The sequence below is a fragment of the Schistocerca cancellata genome, chromosome 1 (genome assembly GCF_023864275.1).
Source record: "Schistocerca cancellata isolate TAMUIC-IGC-003103 chromosome 1, iqSchCanc2.1, whole genome shotgun sequence".
Lineage (NCBI taxonomy): Eukaryota > Metazoa > Arthropoda > Insecta > Orthoptera > Acrididae > Schistocerca > Schistocerca cancellata.
Window position 1 is genome coordinate 994,861,726 of NC_064626.1, and position 17,703 is coordinate 994,879,428.

The 17,703-nt window shown below is 42.3% G+C and overlaps 1 protein-coding gene across 1 annotated transcript in view; it reads right to left on the minus strand.

Annotated features, from left to right (window-relative positions):
- Window positions 1-1,011: 1,011 nt before the first annotated feature.
- Window positions 1,012-17,703, minus strand: part of LOC126120995 (uncharacterized) — a 28,296-nt gene continuing 11,604 nt past the window's right edge. The window contains exons 2-5 of the mRNA XM_049915081.1: window positions 2,032-2,205; window positions 1,644-1,879; window positions 1,525-1,595; window positions 1,012-1,030 (exon numbers count right to left, since the gene is read on the minus strand). Of these exons, the coding sequence (XP_049771038.1) occupies window positions 1,012-1,030; window positions 1,525-1,595; window positions 1,644-1,879; window positions 2,032-2,205 (500 nt within the window). The remainder of the gene's footprint in view (window positions 1,031-1,524; window positions 1,596-1,643; window positions 1,880-2,031; window positions 2,206-17,703) is intronic.

Below are 17,703 nucleotides of genomic sequence, written 5' to 3' on the forward strand. Positions count from 1 at the left end.
AACACTTATTCGTAGTGCAAGGTATAAGCAATTAAAAAAACCTACGAGACATCGTATTAACGTGACATAATAAGCGATGTAATTATTGATTAATATTTGCGGCTTAACTGATCTGAATGAAAAAACCGAGCCCAGTTATACCACTGAAGATGGTGAATAATACGTGGATTGGTTGCTGAGAGGTCGCTGAAACAAGTGCTTTCACAGAACACTTATAGACGTACTAGTGGATGTTTATGGTATCTGTGTACGTACGGATAGGTGAAATCTTACAATAAAGGCGTCAGAGCCGTCGGATTTGTCAAGTTTCTGCAGACAAAGGTATTGGATTCGTCATCTCTATTTCCATTTGGTAATAGATGGCGTGTTAGAATACAGACAACCGTCTGATTACAGTAATTACTGTTGTAAATCAAGGTAAGGTGAATGTCGAAGAACGTGGTAGCAGGTGCAAACTGTTGTCTTGAAGCATATGGATAACTAGAGAAACTCTGAGGCAATGACCGCTGACACGGAACGGAAATGAGTTAAGTGCCAGATGCTGTCGATTAGGAAAGCAGCAGGTACAGCGAGAATCGTAAGGCAGAGACAAGTGGGCACGAGGGAGTGGGAGCAGGTAGGTTCGGCCACGTGCGGCGGCACGTGCGCGTGTTTACCGGCGCGGCGCGGCCACGTGCGCACCTGGCACGCCCCCGCACCGCGGCCTCCCCCACCCTGCCCCCCAACCCATTCATTTACGGCAGCGACAATGTGCGAGCTGTCGACTGCCCACCTCTCGCCTCCGCTGACGGGTCGCAAGCTGAGATCGCACTGCCGGAAACGACGATAACAGACGGCCGATCATCTCTCTGGCTACGTCGCCAAGCAAATAACGCAAGGAAGACGCACCTTACTGGATTGGTGGTCCACTCAGGAACATAAACAGTGCATGCGTAATAACGAAGACGGCGTTTTATTAATAAAAATTATGAGCATAACTGATAAACACACAACTACAGTTTCTAGTAGCATCTACATTCGCATAATTGATCTGAAACAACACAGCCCCAGTAAGTGAATGGCATAAGCATCGCGCGTTGTAATTCGTACGAAGAAAATCTTCATAGCGAGATGTTTAGTTACTTTTGTAACACATCGACGACAAAGCCACAGCGTGTTAACATCAAACGTTCTCGTTCCCCATGTCAGTGGAGTCGGGACACCGGTTTTCATCCGTATGCCAAACAAAAACAATCACCAATTGGTGATAACAAGGCAGTAGCTCCGTTGTTAGAGATCCACATTAAAAGATTCGCAACACTGAAGACAGTTTTAATGACATTCAAAACTAAGTAATCAGAAAAGAAAGAAGGGTGTGGAAGTGCGAACCAGTGGCTCACCTGTTTCACAAATAGGTCTCGGCAACATCGTATTAAGACAAATAGGAGTTCTCACAATTTGTAAACATATTTTCGACGAAGACGAGCAGGAGAATTCTTAAATTCGTCGGGCACATTTTATACTCGGAGCGATGCTGCGAAATACCTGCTCTGGTCGACGGGCGGCTGCAGCGCCCAGGAGCGCGCGGCGGGCAGCGGCTCCTCCTTGAGCGTGGCCTGCCCGCGGTGGTGGTGGTGGTGATGGTGGTGCAGGCCGGCGGCCACGTCCTGGTGGTGGTGGTGCAGCCCGAAGACGAGCCCCGGCGCGGGCGGGCCCGGCCCCGCCGCCGGCCCGCGGCCGCCCACGCCGCCTCCCGCGCCAGCGCCGGGCGGGCCGTACAGCTTGCGCCCCCAGACGGGATCGAGCTCGACGGGCGCGGGCGCGGCTAGCCCCAGCCCGGGCCACGGAGACGCCGCCGTCGTGACGCCGACGCTAACGCTGGCTGCCACCGTGATCTGGTCTCGCGCACACGTCCGCCGGCCGTCGCGCGCGCGGAGGAACAAGCCGGCGCCGCGCCGCGCCGCTCCGCGCCCGACCGCACCGCGGCCCGCCCCCACCGGCCGCTCCCCGGGGCGGGCCGACACGCCCCCGCCGGCCGCGCGCGCCAATCACCGGCCACGCGCCGGCCAATGGGGGCCGCGCCCGGTCCCGCCCCGGGCTGCCATACATTAGCATCTGCTTGCTCCCCGCCGGCTGCCGCTGGCGGGCTCTGGCGGCAAACGCGCGCCCCACGCGGGGAGCAGCCGCAGCTTCGCCACTCGGCGCCCCGAGGCGCGCGCTCCCGCACTGCACGGGCGCGTGCGTTCGTGCTGTGCGTCACACCTGTCCGCGTCGCACAGTTGCTTCTCGCCGAATTTCATACACCTTGGCACTCGTATAATTTACTACGAAAATTATTTCTTTGCGTCTCCAGTTCTACGACCTACATATCGTCCTCGCTCATTGCCTCGAAATTAGTAAATGACGATAATCCGCGTTGTCATGTTTATAATGTGCGCCTACTTATGAACTGTCGAATAGGAGCAAATGGAGAGGCGCTGACAGACACACAAATTTTTCAAACGTACTCAATCTAAATTTCTAACTTTTTAAGATTTCTCCACCGGAATTTAAACACAAGTGCTGTAACAATGGTAAAGACGCCCCAAGTACATGCTCAATGCAATAGTATTTAATTTATTTATTGATCTATTAAGGATGACCAGGCAGTATTTTACATCAGGCGAGTACCTGCACATACCAAACACACTCAAGCTTTGTGCGTATTTGTGGTTCAGTTACAGACAACAGAGCTATTATTTTGAGAGGAAAGTTATAATTACCATCAAAAATTAGTAGTAAATAATAATAATAATAATAGCAGACCTTAAGCGAAACAGTAACATTAATTACTTTAGTGCGTTTGAGCCCACGGTTAATATCATCAGAAAAGGAAGGCACAAAATTGTGAGGGTTATACAAAACTGATTTCGCTACTCAGTTTCCAATTTACAAGGTCCTAATCAAATGTTAACTTATGATCATCGTCAAAAAGGATACATAACTGTTGAAAAACATTGCAAAAGATATTATACATGCGGGGATGTAAACACGGAATAAAGATCTTCTTTGTCATTGGCATTGTAATGTTATTCAAAATGATAAACTTAAGCAGGGTGTGTGTCAATATGAGGTGAAAGAGAACATCATTATCAAATAATTCAACAGAAAAGTATCAAAGATATATCTGCTCTTCTATTGACCGTAATTATTTGATAATCATGTCCCGCTCTTGCACTTTATACACATGCATACACACACAGAGTTAATTTCTGGTTCATTCACTTTGTTGTTTGATTTCAACATCTTAACTTACGTTAACATTACACTGTCAAAGATGATATTTATCCTGTATTCTCATCACTTTTTACATAGAATATCTTTTGCAGCGTTGTTCACCAATTTGACGACGATAGTCAGTTAAAATTTCATGAGACACTGTAAGCCGGAAACCAGGCAAAGAAACAAATTAATACTGTAGAACATTTTCAGTTTTGTGGTTTTCATTTATGATTATGATAATGGTCTACCGAGAGATTGCGGAAGTATCAGTTAACATTAGAAAAAATTAGAAAAGGAAGACACGATGTTAGAAAAGAAGACTGAAGTGGCAGTAACTCTTAACAAAGAGCAGAGTGTTTGAGTGTTTCGATAGTGGACTAAGTGGACTTCTCTGTAGACCTGGGAGGACGTGTGGTTAGAGCGAGCCTCAGAAGAGGGGGATACTGTCAGGAGGTGAACCATTATCCGTCTTCTGAAGATGGAAAGGAGGCTGATATTTTGAGGAACATGGTTCCAAAGTCGGGTTCCTGATACAAGTGATTTCGAGATGTCCGTGACATGTAGTCGCACACAGAGCGTTTTGCTACATTCAGAATGAGTATTTTGGTGTACACTTTCTAATCATTTACTGTATCATGCTAATTTGTGATTCAGAGTTTGAAAGGATTTTATCTTCAGTTGCAGTGAGTGTACTACTTTCTTCACAGTTATAAAGGAATTTAGAAATTTCTGCAATATGGTTATTCTGCTGTATTTCTGTTTTTGTGTCTTATGTTTGTTCCTTTCAGCTGTCTGGTAAGTAGATCCCCTCAGTCACAAATATTTGTAATATCCAATGTCCACTGCAGCCAGCCCGAGTCCTGAGGTTACGCTCATGGCACACTTCGTGCCATGGTGGAAGATCACTGGGACGCTGTGCGATGTACAAATACCAAAGTACATGGTTGCCAAGATTCTACAGGCAGTAGTTCGTTCTGTATGGCACTAATGCGCAATAGCCATTGTATCTGAAAAACCATCTTCGTGCCATGGAAATGGGTGCGCTGTGTTGGACAATGGGAATTTCACTACCACCAACACTATCCACGAAAGATTTGGTGTATCTCCCATGGTGCAAAGACCGCTTCGTTGGTATGGACAAGTCCGAAGAGAAGTACCTCCTACAATGGTCATAACCGCTTCAAATCTGAAACCGCTGACAGGTGACCACGTAGACGACACAGGCAGACACGGCAGGGAATCATTAAAGGATTTACATGTTGGACATGAATTCAAATGCATGTCAAATATGACCAGTCGCTGACTATGAGTTCCTGGGATAATACTCGGACAACCCGTTTTCAGTCGTTGTAGCCAGTAAAGTAGAGGTTCTGAAGAGCTTTCATTCAGCTCAGTGGTGAAACAAACAACAAAGCTCAGGTAATTCCGAGTTGCTGTTTTCTATGTTTCATGTCAGACTACTAACTGAAAAAAGTTAAAGGATTCTTTCGTGTATAAGTTGGTGGATTAAATCATTCATTTCTATAAGCTGTAAGCTTTTAGTAAACCTTTAACTGAAGTTTGTCTTGCATATTATTCATACGTTACGTGTCTAAATTCACATAATGAGACGAAGGTGCTTGGGTTCTTAGGAAGCTGAAGCAGGTGAAGTCTCGGTTAACGCCTCGTTATCATATAGGTTGCTAGAGTGTTCCCCTTTACTCTTTTCATGAATCACAACACGACTGTCTGGTTTACTATAGTATTACGGACTAAATACAGAACTTGTCTGAGTGTTCAATGGCCTCTCGAGCGGGGCAGTCAGATGCGAAACTACCAGCAGTTTAGAACAATCAATGAAGATTTATTCAAGTAAACCCTAAAGAATGTCCAGCATCATTTTCGAAATATTCAGACGGGATTTATCGTAGATAAATATTGTACCTTCCAGTGCATCCCACATTATTTTCATTTCAATATTCTCCTTACATCAGCGGGAAAGAGGAGTTGTTTAAAAGCGTGATTTCAGTTTGGAAACATGAAAAGATTAAGAATGCGATTGTATCAACAGCCTCAAACTCCAACGAGAGTGTCTTGTCTTTCATGGAGATAAACGAGTGACTTGTCTTTCATGGAGATAAACGACTTCCATCTACGGAGACCTCGCGCTAGATGTGGAAGTTTCAACAACGTGTAGTCATCTGAACCACTTTCATTTGATCTTCCCTGTCAATTCCCGAAAGAGACTTCCTATGATTATCAATTTGCTTCACAACATATAACTGAGACACCCTTGATTTTTTTAGTTACGTAGTATCTGCAACATACTCTAATATCATCATTAGTATGCGTTGTGAAGTTCTGGTAATCCCAAAAAGTAATAGTAAATATTTGGAAAGAAATAATCCTACACCCTATCAAACGGCTTTTCTCAGTGAATAATGCGTAAGTGGTTAATCATAATAGTCTAGAGCGCGTCCGCAAAAGTTAACACCAATGATCTTTTTGACGTGTTACGGTGGACATTAACGAATATGGAGAGATAGAGAAGAATTGTTGGTTTTAGGGTGACCGCCTGTGCGTTCTTAGAATGCGGTATTTAAGCGGCAACATTGCTGAAGCCGAGTGATACATTAGAACTGTGCACCGGAGCGGCAAACGAGCACTGATGTTTGCGCGCAGACAACTTGTAATACGCAACTTAGCAGGCTGAAAGCTTCAATCTGTCAACACTTTCGTCCCACTTCTACGAAATCAAATACATTGATCTGAGCAGTGCTAACTTCTAGATAGTGTTAACCGTGGGTTATATTTAACTTTAGTTACTATCAGACGTAACAGGAATTATTGTGTAAGAGCATCTTCAATAATTAAACGGAAAGTTTGTTCGTTAAACATGAAACAGGAAAGTCTTCGACTTTTACGACACAACAGAACAGTAAGAATGTATGATTCACATATTTTAGATGTGACTATGATGACATTTTATATTTTTTAATGGACGTGAACAAACATTGCGTGACCAGTGCTTGAAATCAGTACTTAAAAGTTCATTTCTTTACCAGCAGTATTTAAATATGGTCTCCTCTGAATTGGTAAAATTCTACAGCTTTTGCGTGAATAAATGAATATATAATAGATACTAGTTAATGTGATAACTCGACGTTTTTAAATAATATTTTTCAGTGGATTTGAAATGTTTGCAGTTAACAATCTGTTCCAAGCAGCGTTATTTTGTTTCGCCTATTTCCACTTGCCTCCGCCAAGTTACTTCCTTGCACCATTGTCGGCCGCGGTGGACGAGCGGTTCTAGGCGCTTCAGTACGGAACCGTGCAACTGCTACGGCCGCAGGTTCGAATCCTGCCTCGGGCATGGATGTGAGTGATTTCAGGTTACTTAGGTTTAAGTAGTTCTAAGTTCTAGGGGACTGATGACCTCAGATGTTAAGTCCCATAGTGGTCAGAGCCATTTGAACCATTTGAACCTTGCACCATTCTCCCACACTGGTTAGCTGTATTTGGTATCATGTTACTGATTTCAACAAAAGAGATATGGGCGAGTAAATGAACCATCGTCCGCCTTTTACTTTTGCAGGATGGTGTGAACTGGAAAAGCGGCGAGCGAGGTGGTGCTAATTCTGATTGGCTGAAGATTAAATGTTAAATAAGATTCGCCTGAGCAGCTGCCAGTGCCCTCACGTGCATACGTAGAGCGAAAGCCGCGTATGAGCAGCACCTTTTCCCGCTTCTGGCTATTTCAAGTGTGGCTGTTAGCTGTATGAGCTATAGCAACAAGAGGCCAGACGCTACCCGGAAAAATTTTTTCTGGAGCGCCCAATCTGCCAGATTCGCGCATGCGCAGAGCATTCTGAGTTGTAGTTGTGGGTAGTCTCCACGTGACCCGAGTTTACGTCTCGTGATATTGCCGTTTTCTCTTCGTTTAAAGCTCCCGCGTCAGATGGAAACAAAACGAATTTCTATAGATAGGAGCTATGAAATGAATTAAATACATTTTCATAATCACGGAAGTCTAAAATATGTTAATAGTTTCAGTTTTCTGATTTTATTTTATTTTCTCTTCGTCAGTATTCAAACGTTAATCGACTTGCAGATGAATGAAGTTATTTTGTCTGTCTGCTGAAGAAATTAGGCTTTTATTTATCTTTTCCTCAGAGGTAGTCACTTTATTTGAAACAAAGTGCTTAATTCCACACTATTGTCTAGTTCAATTGTTCGCTGAATTTCAAATTTAGATTGTAATTTTCTGACATGTGTGACATTATTCCATAATAAAGAACAAAACATGAGATAATGCAGTAGTGGTACTCCAAGAAAAAACCACACTGAAAAGCTTAATACCAGGTAGTTCAATATGAATCAGGACATACAAACGTGAAATTTAAGCTGAATTATGCATTTAATATAGTTTACGAGATTGCTGTGCTCTTGGAATATTTTCTGATGTCTTGTTTCTTTTATGACGTAATGTAAGATCTCTTAATGATGCCAGCCACGGTGGCCGAGCGGTTCTAGACGCTTCAGTCCGGAACCGCGCAACTGCTACGATCGCAGGTTCGAATCCTGCCTCAGGCATGGATGTGTGTGATGTCCTTAGGTTAGTTAGGTTTAAATAGATTTAAGCTCTAGGGGACTGATGACCTCAGAAGTCAAGTCCCTTAGTGCTCAGAGCCATTTTTTCATAATGGTATATACGTATGAACATACGCAAATGTTTACTTGAAGATGACCAAGCAGGCAAGTTTGATCAATAATATTGAATAAAATATGTTGACAGCTTCAGCAGAATTTTACAAGTCTGTCTTCGGTGATACGCAATGTTTTTCGACCACAAGACATTTTTAACACTTGGCTGTTACCTCATCTAGGCTTGACGTTATTTCTTAATTAATGTTGTTTACGTCTTAAATTTACAGAATTCTATTTTTTGGTAAATTATATACTGGCAGCATACTGTCTTTTATCGTTGTATGTCCCCATATGGTTTTATATTTATTCCTAAAGTAGAATAAACTTACCAGTTGTACTGTTTCTTAGCTTCACGGATAACCGTGTTAATTTTTTATGCAGTTTGAAATTGTCATTAAATAATATACTGTTCTTCGTTCTGGTCTGTAGAAGCAACTGTTTCCTTTTTTTTACTTTTCCAAGAAATTTACGTTCCTTCTTACTAGCTTCTTGCAGTTCTGGAAAGTTGATTGCAAATGCCACATAACAGTATCCCACAGTGCGAATACAAAAAATCTATGCTACATTCACTACACAGCAAAATATTGAGGTATTTTGAGCCTATAGAGTCTAGTTTTGAAATCAGTATTAAGCCAAGAACTGCTTCCATATTTTTGATTCCTTATCTGGATGGGATGTGATAAAACAATTGCCGTAAGTACAGTAACTCCGTAAGTCCCCTCTGAACAACAAGCCGCTGTGCTTCCATGGTCACGTGATGCCCCAGTACGCACGCAAAAGCAATCAGAAATGCGAATGAGAAGAGCAAACACCGAGCACGGGCTTCTTACGTCATCACAGTTGTGCATGCGCATTAACACTTGTTGTCTGGCCCTCTCTGGCACCTTCTCAAACGAATTTATAATTTCGTGGAGCGATGTGGAGCTAGCGAAGTCAAGTCACCTGCATATCTCGAAGGGGTAAGGCGGCAAGTTGTGGACCCTCTTGCGAGGAGTAGATTTTGAAGATCTTGCGTAATCAACGAGGTTACCTCTCCGGCAAGAAATGCCTACAGAGCATTCGAAAGTGCATTCCCTTGCGCGGCCATGAAATTCGCCTTGGGCATTTTACTGCTTTTCTCGGTGAGTGTGGTGGATTATTGAGCGTATAGCGTGTTTGTTCAACACAAAGAGGCTTCACAGGAGAGCGTGGAGCCATTAGCTAGCTAGAGGTGGTTTTGGATAAAAGTGAAGGCCTTGGATAGGGTTAATTTGTGCAAATAAGTCTCATTTGCTTCCTTGCAAATTTGAGAGTGATGTTCGTGTGTAACGCGTACCCTACTGACTTTGTACTAGACTGCCGGGAAAATACGAGGGCAGTTCAATAAGTAATGCAACACATTTTTTTTCTCGGCCAATTTTGGTTGAAAAAGCCGTAAATTTCTTGTGGAATATTTTCAAACATTCCCGCTTCGTCTCGTATAGTTTCAGTGACTTCCGATAGGTGGCAGCGCTGTACGGAGCTGTTAAAATGGCGTCTGTAACGGATGTGTGTTGCAAACAACGGGCAGTGATCGAGTTTCTTTTGGCGGAAAACCAGGGCATCTCAGATATTCATAGGCGCTTGCAGAATGTCTACGGTGATCTGGCAGTGGACAAAAGTACGGTGAGTCGTTGGGCAAAGCGTGTGTCATCATCGCCGCAAGGTCAAGCAAGACTGTCTGATCTCCCGCGTGCGGGCCGGCCGTGCACAGCTGTGACTCCTGCAATGGCGGAGCGTGCGAACACACTCGTTCGAGATGATCGACGGATCACCATCAAACAACTCAGTGCTCAACTTGACATCTCTGTTGGTAGTGCTGTCACAATTGTTCACCAGTTGGGATATTCAAAGGACAACGCAAGATGCAAGACCTCACACAAGTCTTCGCACCCGAGAGGAGCTCACAAAACTTCAGTGGACTGTTCTTCCTCATGCACCCTACAGCCCCGATCTCGCACCGTCGGATTTCCATATGTTTGGCCCAATGAAGGACGCAATCCGTGGGAGGCACTACGCGGACGATGAAGAAGTTATTGATGCAGTATGACGTTGGCTCCGACATCGACCAGTGGAATGGTACCGTGCAGGCATACAGGCCCTCATTTCAAGGTGGCGTAAGGCCGTAGCATTGAATGGAGATAACGTTGAAAAATAGTGTTGTGTAGCTAAAAGATTGGGGAATAGCCTGGTGTATTTCAATGCTGAATAAAACAACCCCTGTTTCAGAAAAAAAATGTGTTGCATTACTTATTGAACTGCCCTCGTATATATATATATATATATATATATATATATATATATATATATATATATATATATATATATATATATATATATATAAAATTGTACACTTGGAAGGACGACGTCGGTTCTGATTCAATGACGCCATATTACACCTGGAGGATAGTAGATGTTCTGATAAGGCGCCAGCTGTGTCTACCCTGTAATAGGGAATGCTCAGTGTGATGAAAAGGCGTGATGCATGCAGGCAACCATGCCACAGAGACGCACTCGTGCTTCCCACAGCCAACTCAGCAAGTTTGAAAGGGGTCAAATTGCGGCTTTCCGAGTGGCGTGCTGGTCCTATCGGAGAATTGCCACAAAGTTGAACGCGCTGCGTCAGTTGTGCAAAAAGATTGGTATCAGTGGTCACGTGAACATTCTCACTCCTAAGGACGAGGTTCTGGACGTCCATGTAGCACCGAAACCCGCCAGTGTCGTCGTATTGTAAGGGCAGGAGTGGCAGATCGTACAGTTGCCACAGTACAGGTAAGAGGACTTGTGAGCCCAGACGTGTAAGTGCGAACTGTTGCGAACCGGGTATTAGCAGTGAGAATAATGTTCGCCCATACACTACCTGTGGAACTCAACGTGTTCTGCAAGACGTGCAGCAACTTCCATGGCCAGCACGATCCATTTCCGGACTTGTCTCCAATCGAGAGCGTGTGGGATATGATGGCACGAGAACTGGCTCGTGCGACTCGTCAGCCAATAATTGTTACAGAACTACGCGAACAGTTCGAGCAGGCGTGACATAACATATCTCAGTACAGTATTCGCCATCTGTGCAATCGACTGGATGCTGGAGCCAGTGCCTGCATTGCCGTCCGCGGAGCCAACACCACGTAATAATACGGGTGTTTCAGCATAGTCGCTACCTGTTACCTCAGAAACGCTTGTGCTGCTGATCTGTTAACGTAATCGTTTCATGTACTCCGTATGCACTGTTGCAACAAATCTTGAGGGAATTGGAAAGTTCTAAAATGGTGTACTAATTTTTTTTCTGGTGGTGTATATTCCCGTTTTGCTGTTGTCATGTTTGTGTGTGATAGTTGCTAGAGTCCAGGTAGAGGTGGTGTACGAACCGACAGCGGGGTACGTATCCAGTCCAGTGCTCAGACCTGGGAATCAAGTGATTAGACTGCCACAGGCGCTGTACTTATTAACTTTGGAATAGTGAGAAACTTTGTCATCAGGGTCAAAGCGTGTCTGGCAACCGTTATTTAAACAGATTTTAATATGTGTAGCAGAGGAGAGGATTAATTCGGGTCCGCCAGTAAACGCTTCCAATTAACTCCACGTATCAGAACGTCGCTTAATTTGTGTCGCGCGCCTCACATCGCCGAGTGCGTCGATTCTGGTCGCGGCCGCTGATGCGGCATCGCTCGACTCCAAGGAAGCTTCGAGGCCCGAACGGAAGGACGTTTTGAATCGGCCATATCGAACAGCAAGTGAAATCTTTGAAAACTTCCTTAAACTATTCGACAGCTCCTATCACGATGATCAGAACACGTATGTGTGAGGAAACGATATGACTGTTGATAGATTTATTTTACCATTTAATAAATTTAATGAAGGAATACTACTTTGTAATGTCCCATCGACGTCGAGGTTATTGCAGATCTAACAAGGGGTAGTGTAAGAAAGGATGGAACATTACAAACTAATCTTCCTTTTTTAAACTGAAAAATAAGACCATCTATAGTCATATCGTTCCCCTACAAATGAATGTTCTGATCATCGGGATAGGTGCTATAGAACTCTTTAATAAGGTTTCACCGAAATTTTCTACTTGTTTTTGTCTTACAAGCCGATTTTGTCTGCCAGTCATCACCGACGTCGCCCAAATTTATGGTGCATCTAGGCCTTAGACAGAAATGATAGTGGCACAAATGGGAATTCTAGACGGCCATGCATTTATATATAAAAAAAACCTTTTTTTCGCACGTCTATCGTGGCATGAACCTTTTATGTTAGCGTGGATTCCAGTCAGGTATGAATGAACTTGCACCATACGGGCCCACATAATAGAATTAGAGGTGAAAAAACTTCATAAAATTTAATTATAGTTGAAAGTAAAGTAAAATGATTCTTAAATCTTTTGTTTAATTTTATTTTTTGAAGTAATTGTAGTGGATTCAAAATGGGTAAGCATTTTTGTGTATAAGTAGTAAGCTGGTATGTCGAACTGACTCCGTATGTTTTTATTGCATACCGTTTTTTTTTGATGAATTAATTAAATCAATTTTATTTTGATATAAGTTATAGTAATTTAATTTTACTTTTAATTAATTTTATTTATGAAAATTAATTAAAAATTAAAATATAATTTATTTGATTACATTAAAATAAAGTTAACTTAATTCATCAAAGGAAAGGGTGTGCATAAAACCATGCCAGGTGCACTCAGCATACTCACTTACTACCAGAGCAATACCATACCATCTGAACTCTAAGTTTTCTTTAAAACTACATCTGTGATTTTTTTCTGGTTTTAGTGAAAATATGAAGACAACTGGGTGGAAGTGTAGAAACGAAACATACAGAAGTAGACTGTACAATCCTTGAAAATAGGAATCAATTCTCGAATTCTTCTAAAACTCAACTAGAGCGGTTATTGTTCCTTTACATCTATACTACACAATTCCAGAGTTCGAACAGTACTATTTACGATGCTTAAAATGAAGATTCTACTGAGTGTCTCACATTCCACCTGTTAGTTACTGTGACTGATAGCTGGAAACTAATTTATCTTCTGAACATGAGATATTTGTTTCATTTTTTGATAATCAACACTTTGAGTGAAGAGCAGCTCGACGATCGTGAAGCATTGACGGTTCGAGCCTCTTTCACTGCTTATCATAGCAAAGAAAATTTGACAACATGATCAGAATGTGAGAATCCGCCAGCATTACCATACAAAGGACTATTGAGGAGATGTAGATCTAGGTAGGTGCTGCAGTCGGCCCCAGTAAAAACTTATAGCGGTGCAGTATGCCTGCTTGTTTCATACAGCGAAATTATAATCAAAAATCACCCTCTGTGGTCTTGAGGTCCTTGTAAGTTGTTGGCCATCCAGCCCACTGGTGCTTCAAGCTCGCTGCATATCAGAGGTAGCTCTGATTAACTCACAGCTCACAGCTCTTCTGTCCGAGTCCTGGGTGGTTTCTCCTCTTGAAGCTAATTACTCCTCGTAACTGACTAACATTGTTGTCTTGGTCCTCTTAAAGCTTTTGATTTACAAAAAAATCACATTTGATTTCATTAATCGAGCTTTGTACTAGTATACAGCGACTGTGCAGCAACACATCAGCATCAGTCACATTTCATTCGCCAAAAGCATTAGCCACAACTGGAACATTTATCTGACTTACTGTGATAAAAGGCGCTTTTGTTCAATGTTTTTGTCATGCACGATATTAGAGAAGTGGTAATCAGAATCAAACCTAAATTCGAAAGCACTGATGTCGATGAAGCACAGCACCAAGGACTGAAGACGCGTTTTGTACGAACACCTACATAGAACCAGAACAAAAAGTAACTTACTCATGGACAGAAAATGCTGCTGTTTATACAAACATCGTATGTTTCAGAATTTACAAACATATTTCGAGTATTTTCGAGAAAAGATAAATACTTAATAATATGTAATTAGTGACAGTCAGATGTGAACTGGAGACTCGGAGTAAGCCAAGCCAGCGACGCTAACACCTACGCTACACTGCATACTACAGGGCTGGAAGTTCTCATTGGAGCCAGCTACATCACCTTAGGTCTAAATGTCGTCAGTGTATGGCAGCACTGCGAATTCTCGTGCTGATCGTGTTGTCGCACCATCTTCACTATGACAAGCACTGAAAGCTCCTGTATCAAAGCTTCGAGATCGTCAAGCGGGTCTTCACTTTCCTTGAATGGTCCCATCGTCGATCTGCAACTCAGGACTGTAGTAGCGCTTCATAGGGAGAATACAGACAATCTTTGTATGTGTCATATGACAAATGACGTTTTGTACAATACGTCCAAAGGGAAGCTTCAGTAACTTTTTCGATGGTCCCACTTTCTATATGGGTGTAAAACTTGATACCAAATCTCCCAGGCTGTATCTTACTGGCTTATGCTTGCCGTTGTATCGTTCTCAGTCTACCTCCTGGACGTCGCTTCTTTGGTCGGATGGTGATGAAGTCTTCATGTAGTCAACCTGACCATGGTCCAATTGATATGGGAACACTGTCTCCATTGCCATTACAGCCCCACGTCTGGGGAGAGGAAAGAACGGAGTGAAGCCTGTAGTGTCTTGCTTAACTGAATTGTATGCGAACGTAGTGATGGGCAGCATAGTATTCCAATCTCTCTGTCCCACATCACTGTGCATCGAGAGTGTATCTGCCAATGTCTTATTACAGCATTCCGAGGTCGTTTGTCTGTGCATGGCAGATAGTTGTCATCCTGTAAGTGATATCGCTTCGTGACATTACCTCTGATACTAGTCCAACTAGAAAAAATTTCCACGATCACAGATCATGACATAGGGTGCTCCATGTTTCAAAATTATGTCTCTACATGGAGCAACTTCTGGAGCTTCAGCTATCAGCACAGCTTTGGTAGTCAATGCATCAGTTCTCATTTGTCGACCTTGTGACTGTCTCCAGGAGGTCGATACCAATTTGGGCAGTGGTGCTGCAGCAGTGGACTTGGTACCATATGCCCTGGAGGTAACTGCTGCTCCCTCTTCCATCAGTAGCTTTCCTCACAGTGGCTCATGTAGTGTCTGACTGATCTGTACAGACCTTGCCAGTGAACCTGTGTCTGGTTGTGTACAGGGTTTTCACTAATCCAATTGTTGGAACGCCATGGAACAACTTAAGGACAGCTGGCTGTAGGTGAGTTGGGAAGGCAAGCAATAGTTTGTGCCCCAGTGGATCATGATTCTTCTTATAAAATGTTCCATTAATAACCGAAATTCTCCTTTCGCCAATTCTTGATCCTTCAAGACTTCTATGGCTTTCAGCAATTATGGTTCTTTCCTCTGTATAGCAAAAAAGTCATTTAATGCTACAATGACTGAGAGTTCGTCCACGCTGCTCGGTTCGACTACAGAATTCTTTGAAAGTAGTTAGCATCTTTGTTTTTGCATACGTTTTCGTATACTACTGTGATGCATCAGTGCCAATTCGCCAGTTGACCTGACTATTTCTCAGGCTAGTTAGCCAGTTTAGAGAATAGTGATCTGCTACAATGGTGAATGGTTTGCTTAATACGTATGGCTGAAGCTTTAAATGGTCCAAACAAATGTAAAGCACCCTTTCCCAGTTTTTAAGAGTTCCTCTCAGGCTTGGAGAGCACTCCGAAAGCATGAGATAACGCACTTTCTGCACCTTTCTGAATTTGTCTGTGGTATCTCTAAAAATATCGTTTGTTAATGTGAAAACGTTTTAATGATTATAGATTATTACTTTTGGTTATTATTTAGCTTTTAGGTTTTCCGTAGCTAAAGTTCATTAATACAAATTGCGACTGATGTATTTTCATTGGGTTCAAAACCAATATATGTAACATGGCCTTTACTGACTTGCCACAGGATCATTTCATTGAATCTTGTAATAAATATTTCAATTAATAATACTCTCTGCCTTAGCTAACATAAGAGCATTGCTTTAAAATCAGAGGATAACACACATCTGTGGCTAGTCCTAATACATTATGTCGTAGACAGACATTATAACACAAAATTCCATGTGAAATCTCTCACTGAAATTGAAGAGCAAACAGTTCGGATTAACTTCAGTTTTCATGTAGTTGCTCTCCTACTATTTACCTGAGAAAATAATTGTAATGGCTCTTCATTACACATTGCCAGGCCAGCAACACAAAAAATTATTTAATGTCTACCTACTCGGAATAAAGCATAAAATATTGGCTGTTCCAGGGCTGCGTAGTCCTGTGAAAGAAACATTAGTATTTGCTTCGTTGATGTACGTGCTGGTGGAAAGAAGAAGAAGAAGGTTTAATTTCAATTTTGCTGCTTAATGGCAGCGAGCAGGTCGATCGGGCGCTGCTGGATTGTTTGGCCATTCGCTACTATGAATGCTGAAATAATGCACGTATTTGACGCAGGGCTCTCAAAACTACATAATAAAGACATGAAATAACCAGTTTTAAACGATTATTTATTTCAGCAGTTAATTTATTATATATACGGTTACAGACTTGATGTGGCTATGTAAGAGAACCAGAGAACAAGAGATACCATGAACAAGAGAAGGGGAGCATACATTGTCTCCTCTGTATATAGAAAAATCATAGATAATAATTCTCATTAATACAATTACAATAATATGTCTATATAATGCTTATCATTTGTGATTCGGTATATTACTAATTTATACAAAATTAATCATTTTTGGTGACAGGTTTGTCCATGTGTCCACATGACGTGTTCTGGTAGTTTCATACAGTGTCATACATATTTTGTCCAACTGCATTCTATGACAACTTAGGGGAATGCCGTGTGTCCTAGAACTGCACCTATAATGTAACTGCTAGCATCAGTGTGAAGTTCTTTCTCGGCATTCTTGTCATACGATCTCAGAACTAGAGCATATATTAGCATCTCCTTAAGGACAAAGAAAGGTCTTTCTTGCCTTTCGTTTCAGAAAAATTTGACATCTCTCTGCAGAAGTTCTTGTATTGGATGTGGCATGGTACAGACATCCTTTATGAAACACTGGTATTACGAGCACGTTCCAAGAAAACTTTTCATATCACAAATGAGCTGAGGAGTCGAAAGATCTATGACTATTATTATTTTGTCTGGATCGGGATGGAATCCATTGGATTTTAACTAATTGCTCCAAGATTTTTATTTCTGGGGCAGTTAAGCATCACTTCTTCGGATTGAGGCTTGCCATTTGACCACACAGCCACACAGATATCAGTCAGCTTAGGTGTTCTTCAAATGTCTACGGAAAAAAAGAACAGCGTCATCCAGATGTCGAAGACACATCACCATCCATTTAAGATTTCGAGGAAGGTAGTCTATCATATGCCCGAAGGTGGCTGGAGTGTTAGTTTGTCCAAGTCTTTGAAGTCTTAGAGGCCATCAGGAGTTTGAAGGCAGCCTTTGCCACTCAGCTTGATTTGTCAATAGGCTATTTCGATGCACATAATTGATAAATACTTTGCTCCTCTCAAGCAGTCTAGCGTGTCGACAATGATCAGATATCTTATTTTCTTCAGTTGTCGGCAATCGGCGCAGAAATGCCGTGTGCCATCTTTCTTCTTCAGAAGTACCAATTTGACAGTGCCCTATTTTCAGTGTATTTAAGTACGACAAGAATAAAGGAAATTGTCAGTCTAGAAATGTTTTTTTTTTTACATGTGCTGTTAAGAACGAAGGTATTGCTCTTAGAAATTGTAGGGGCACATTTCATGTTTACAAAGAGAATTATGTGCATCTTCAGTCTAGAAATGGTTTTA